Raw genomic sequence first — 6,538 nt, 5'->3', positions numbered from 1 at the left:
TAAAATTAAGATCCTTTCTGTGAGTTTGCAGAGTGGCTGTGTACTGTGTGAAGAGACTCGATGGGCTGTGGGCAGATATGTCCTGCCCCTCAAATCTATCCAAAATGTACTGCCACTTCTCTCTCTCTCAATCTCAACCAAAAAATTTATAATAATTTATACCATTTTCAACGTTAAATCATAAATTTACATAACATGATATTTAGTGAATATTTTTACTTGTCGACTTGATGGACAAATTACATGTCGGCCATTACTAAATATTTGTAAAAAAATATTAGTGGGTAATAAAAAGTAAAAATTTTATTACGCTACAAACCACTATTAAAAATTTGACAACTATTTCATTTGAAAAAAAGAAAAGAAAAATATCTCTCTCTGCAGTCTATACATTCACTATCTTACCTCTCATTGTCAATAAGCAGCTAAATGTTGTTTAATAAAAGATTCATAATGTCAAGCAGTAGATTATTATTACGAGTGATGTGGAGATTCGATACCATGACAATATAGGATAGAGGATGGAAAAGAAAAATGGGTAGAGAGGGGTGGGAATGGTGGTGGGGTTGAAAGGAAAAGTAAAAGACGTGGTGGGTGTGTTTCTCAAATACACAGATCCCTATGGATTGCAGGGATACTACCCAACATTTGCTTATTTTGCTTCCTCCAATTCATTCTCTTTGTTTAGTTTAAAGAGACCAACCCCTTTGCCTCTTCTCCTCTACAACTTCCCTTCCATTCAACCACAACACTTGGGTAATGCCATCCCCTTCTTCTTCTTCTTCAACCTGTGTCCAACTTTGTCATTTCTTGAATCCACATTATTATTGTTATTATTATTATTTTCATATCATATGGTATGATTGCCTCTGTTTTTTCCCTATATATATAATTTCTCCCCCAATGATTGTTTTCGCTTATTGCAATTTGCAGCACAAGGAGGTGAGGGAAGAAAAATGAAGTCGAGGAACGAGAATAACAGTAACAACAACAACAACAATAGTTGGTTGGGATTCTCTCTGTCGCCCCACATGAAAATGGAGCTCACCACTCCCTCTGATCCTCACACTCACTCCTACAATAACTCCTCCTCTGCTGCTGCTCCTCCTCATCCTCACACTCCCACAAGCTTCTACTTGTCCCCTCATTTCAACAACTCCTCTGAATTTTTCTACCCCCAGAATCCCAATCCCCCTTCTCTCTCCGTCATGCCCCTCAAATCCGACGGCTCTCTCTGCATCATGGAGGCCCTCTCCAGATCCCAAACCCAAGGTCCCTTTTCACTTGATTACTTGCATTTTCTGTTTTGGGCTTCTTGTTAATTTTTGTTTGGTTTTTGGGGTTTAAGGTATGGCGCCGAAGCTGGAGGACTTTCTCGGGGGGCGTGGCTATTTCAATCAGAATGCGGAATCGGAGCCCGAGAGGGAGCATTCATTGAATAGACACCAGAATCAAGACCACCACATTTTAATCCACAATTCCCATCATTACTATCCTGGATTGGTTCCTAATTCCGTTGCTGCAATTGGAAGCTGCCATCCCCAAATCCCCCAGATTCCCTCCGAGGACGACGAAATCCCCTGCCTTACCAACTGGGTCTCTCGTCCTCACTTCAATAATCATCATCATCCTCTGGTGGACCACCACATCGCCGCCGGCGTCAATGACGGCGCCGGAATGACCTGCGGGGATCTCCAGTCGCTTAGCTTGTCGATGAGCCCCGGTTCTCAATCCACCTCTTTCCCGGCTTCCGGCCAGATCTCCCCCACCGGAGTAGACGCCTCCGCCGCCGCCTCCGCCGTTGAAACTAAGAAAAGAGGCCCCGGAAAGCTCTGCCAGAAGCAGCCCGTTCACCGCAAATCCATTGACACGTTCGGCCAGAGAACCTCCCAATATCGTGGCGTCACCAGGTTTTTTTCCTCTATTTTAACAACTTCTTCCTAATTTATCTCGTGATTTTATTTTAGGTGCTGATTATTATTATAATTTTTTTTGTTTTAAAAAAGGCATAGGTGGACTGGGAGATATGAAGCTCATTTATGGGATAATAGCTGCAAGAAAGAAGGCCAAACCAGGAAAGGAAGACAAGGTTAGTTCTCAACGAAAAAAAAAAAATGAAGCATTTTCGAGTTTTTTTTTTGTTTTTTTCATCCTCTGAAAGGCATTTTCCATTTTGGCGTGATTCGTGCTGCTTGTTTCTTTTTTTTTTCATGGTCCAATCTTGATGGTGATGCCATTTGAGTCGAACCAGTTTATCTTGGTAAGTTTCTTTTCACAAAATGTTTTTATATTTTAAAATAGCTAAACTTAATTGCTGAATTATTGTGTTGTTTGAAGGTGGATATGATATGGAAGAAAAAGCTGCAAGAGCTTACGACCTTGCTGCCCTCAAGTACTGGGGACCCTCCACCCATATAAATTTTCCAGTATGGTTCTTCAAAAATAATGAACTTCTAACTTCAAAGCTTTTAATCTTTCAAAAATCAAAACCCCATTGTGTTCAAATTGTTGTTCTCTATTTTTGGCAGCTGGAGAATTACCAGACTGAACTTGAAGAAATGAAGAACATGAGCCGCCAGGAATACGTTGCTCACTTGAGAAGGTAAATAGTAAATAAATAATAAATTCAAGATTTACTTTTTTCTCTGCTGCTGATGATATTGTTCGTAATCGTATATTCCCATGGGGTTTTCCTTTTTCTCTCTTTTATGGCAGAAAAAGCAGTGGCTTTTCGAGGGGCGCTTCAGTTTTCCGTGGAGTTACAAGGTTCTTTTCTTTTATTGATCAAAATTTAATCTTTAGTTTACAGAGTTTATATTTATTAATGTAATTAATTTCTTGAACAGACATCACCAACATGGAAGATGGCAGGCGAGGATTGGGAGAGTTGCCGGAAACAAAGACCTCTATCTTGGGACATTTAGTGAGTTCTCTTTCTTTATTTTTATTTTTATGAGTAGCGAATAAATGTTTGGATGGAAATTAATGTGCTGTCGGAACAGAAGTCACTCCAAATTCCGAAATCTTTGTAGAAAAATATTTTAAAAATTAATGTATTTTTAATTTGACAAGATTTGGACCTCATGGTGAAGGAGTCTAGTATTTTTTATTTTTGTATGTATATAATATATGCGAATGCGATGGATTTGACGAAAAAGAAAAAAACAAGTGGTGGTGACATTAAATGAAAATTTTATAATTTGTCAGGCACGCAAGAGGAAGCGGCTGAGGCATATGACATAGCAGCAATCAAATTCCGCGGTGTAAATGCAGTCACCAACTTTGACATTTCCAGATACGATGTCGACAGAATCATGGCCAGTAATACCCTTCTGGCCGGAGATCTTGCTAGAAGGAACAAGCAAATCGAGCCCGGTAATGAGGCTGCCGCAGCCCCCGCGCCCCTCGGTTTCGACTCGTCGACCACGCAGAACAACAATGCCGGGATCAATCCTGACGAGGCCAGCAATGGCGCCAATGGGAATGGTAGTACTGATTGGAAGATGGCATTGTATCAAAACCAGCAGCAGCAGCAGGCTGCTACTTGTGTTGCTGAATCACTTGACCATCACAAGTCCTCCATGACAGCTGCATCGGGGAGCTATCGAAACGCGTCGTTTTCGATGGCGTTGCAGGACTTGATTGGGATCGAATCGATGAACTCGAATAATAATAATAGTCATGGCATTGATGATGATGTAGGCTGCAAACAAGTGACTCATTTTTCGAATTCGTCGCCTCTGGTGACAAGTTTGAGTAGCTCAAGAGAAGGTAGCCCCGACAAGACGAATGTATCAATGCCGTTTGCAAAGCCCCCACCCCTGATGGCGTCCAAGCTTATTGGGGCAGCCACGAGCGGAGTCGGCTCGTGGTACCCGTCCCCGCCGCAGCTGAGGCCAACGGCCATTTCCATGGCTCATTTGCCTGTTTTTGCAGCTTGGAACGACACTTAGAAAGAAAAAAACAAAACCCTTTTTTTCCTTTTTGTTGATTTCCTTGCATTTAGTTTAGATTTAGAGCGTGAAAGCTTAGTTTTTTTTAGTTGCATGAAGGTGAAATGAAAAGAAAGAAAGCAAGAAAAACGAAGATGATGTTTGGGAGGCAAGAAAAACAAATGGGGCTGTCGAAGGGTGGGTTTGAGAGAGGAGATAGAATTTTGATGTCAGTGGGAGAAAAATGGGGACTAATGAATGACACAACCATGGGGTCCAATTTCTGTGTCTGTAATCCAATTTTTTTCAAACCAAACCTTTTGGCTCCTTATTGCAAATGAAAGAAAGAAAGAAAATTGAAAGAAATTTTGTGTAATGAAAGAGAAAAGAGGGAAGAGCAATGATTAAATTCTCTATGATTTGATGTTAGTGAAATTTAAAGTGTGTGAAAGGGGGGGTTTTTAAATTATTGAATTTTGGCCATCACTATTTATTCTTTATATTAAAACAAAACACCAGCTAAGTACAAAATATTTGAGCAATAATGTAAAGAAAAAGGTGTGGGCTTTGACCCCAATTTGCAGCTGAATCTGCATTACATCGTGATTGCAATTCTCTCCTTTATTACATTTGCTTTTAAAAAAGAAAGAGTAGACATTCCCATCTCTCCCACTTGTTCATAAAAAAGGACTCTTCTGTGAGTGTGCTTTTTTTATTTTTTATTTTTTCAAAATGATTATTTTAAGATTTCTTTCTTAGTGGTAATTAGTTAGGGCTTTGTCGGATTTGGTGTAATATTTGGTGCTTTTTTTTTTTAATTATTGTTCTTTTCTTTTTTGGCCCAAATCCCACTTGCTAATTAAGTATATCCTTTTAGTAAAAGCTATTCCATGTCTTGGTGTGGACGTGTTTTTATTTTAAAAGGAAAGGAAAAGAGAAAAAAGAACAAAATTGAGATAATCAAAAGAGGATTATTATTATTATTATTATTATTGAAATTAAACGTGATGTACCCACGTGTAAGTTGGAATTGAAATTATATGGGCTAAAAAATGATTGGGGGACGAGAAAATGTTGGCGCAAATCCAGGAAAATGTAAGGCTTAGGCTTAGGCTTAGGCTTATCTGATGGCAATGGCTATTTTCTTTAGAGCTCTTTGGCATGTAATAATACAAGAGAGGGAGAAGATGGTACCCAAAAATCATAGGCCTCATAGATTTTTCCATCCAAAAAATATATATTTAATATTATATAAGTTATCACCGACAAGCAGGTTTTTCCCATAGGTCCCGTCCTCGAGGGATCCGCCTAAATGGGACGTGGAATCCTCGTTTAAATTCCCCACGGGGCGGGGATGGGACGGGGGAATACGTTCCTCATCCCCATTCCCCGCTCCTTGCCCTGCACCTTTTTTTTTTAATATTTATATATATACATATACACACTAAAATAATTATATTATTCTCTTTAAATATATATAGGTAAAAAAAATCATATATTTGTTCTCTACCCATCCGCGTAATATATTTGAGAGAATTAGGACTTATAAATTAAGCAACTAAATAAATTTTCTTTAAGAAAAAAAATACTTATTGACAAATAATTTAAAACATAAAAAAAGAAATAGTTAAAAATTTCTCGGGGGAACCCAATCCCCATGAATTCTCCAGGGGAATCCCCACCCTGATCTCCGCGAAATTTCGTAGAGAATTTCTCGAGGATGTAGGATTAAATGGGGGGCGGGGATGGAGATGGGGAAGACATATCCCTACCTGCAAGGGAGTTACTAATCCCATTAACTATAGGTCATTTTTTGTCCATTAAAAAAGAAATTTATAAGGTCGTTTCAAATTTTTTTCAATTTAAAATCATATACATTGTTAAGTATACGTCCAAAGTCCTACCTTGATTAGATAAAGATAAGGTTTTGGATATATAAAGTTCATATTTGACATGTTTGTCCAATATTCATGACCATGAGACTTTTTGGGTAACTTAGAAAAGAACTTAAATAATTATTACTCGATAAGTCTATTTATTTGGTAAATTTCTTTAATTTTCTATTCTATTTTTACTTTTGTCCCCTCATTTTTCATAGCCTAGCTTTTGGTTACTGAATTTGAATAGGAGGAGAAAGAGCCTAGGATTATTATTTCAATGGTTATCAAACGTTATAACTTATTTAAAAGTTTTTCGTTTTTGTAACATTTATTTTAAAGTTCATATTTGACATGTTTAACATAAACATCCAAATTTCAATAATTTCAAAAATTTCAAAAATTAAAAAAAGAAGTAATTAACACTATTAAATATAATATGACTTTGAAGAGAAACAAAATAATTGATTGTACTAGGTTAGATAACCACAAAGGATTAAATTTACCTTAATTCATCAATGACCACGATGACCACGTAAGTAAAGTACTGTGTTCGAGCTCATGTATTGTCATTTCCTCCCAAGTTAATTAATATTGATTTCTACTTGGATCTTGTGTAAATTTTCAATTCCATGAGTGAGAGAAATATTAGATATATTAAGTTTATAGGTCTATTGGTGACTTAACATGTTTAAGATATTATGATTCCATTGACATTTTATTTCTTCT

At 37.6% G+C, this 6,538-nt stretch overlaps 1 protein-coding gene across 2 annotated transcripts; it reads left to right on the top strand.

Annotated features, from left to right (window-relative positions):
• Positions 1–609: 609 nt before the first annotated feature.
• LOC111004558 (AP2-like ethylene-responsive transcription factor ANT) lies at positions 610–4,388 on the top strand. Of its 2 annotated transcripts, none has more exons than XM_022275600.2 (10): positions 610–756; positions 934–1,272; positions 1,349–1,910; positions 2,007–2,089; positions 2,252–2,260; positions 2,338–2,426; positions 2,529–2,602; positions 2,716–2,766; positions 2,847–2,923; positions 3,208–4,388. In XM_022275600.2, exons 2-10 carry the CDS (start codon positions 957–959, stop codon positions 3,951–3,953), a joined length of 2,007 nt encoding a protein of 668 aa, XP_022131292.2. In that variant the 5' UTR covers positions 610–756; positions 934–956; the 3' UTR covers positions 3,954–4,388. The 2 variants fall into 2 exon arrangements, with proteins under 2 accessions (XP_022131292.2, XP_022131293.2); XM_022275601.2 differs by lacking the exon at positions 610–756 and adding an exon at positions 759–857.
• Positions 4,389–6,538: the final 2,150 nt, after the last annotated feature.

The sequence above is a fragment of the Momordica charantia genome (assembly GCF_013281855.1).
Source record: "Momordica charantia cultivar OHB3-1 chromosome 8 unlocalized genomic scaffold, Mcharantia_2.0 BLBB01000008.1, whole genome shotgun sequence".
Classification (NCBI taxonomy): domain Eukaryota; kingdom Viridiplantae; phylum Streptophyta; class Magnoliopsida; order Cucurbitales; family Cucurbitaceae; genus Momordica; species Momordica charantia.
This window is presented reverse-complemented; position numbering and strand designations above follow the sequence as displayed.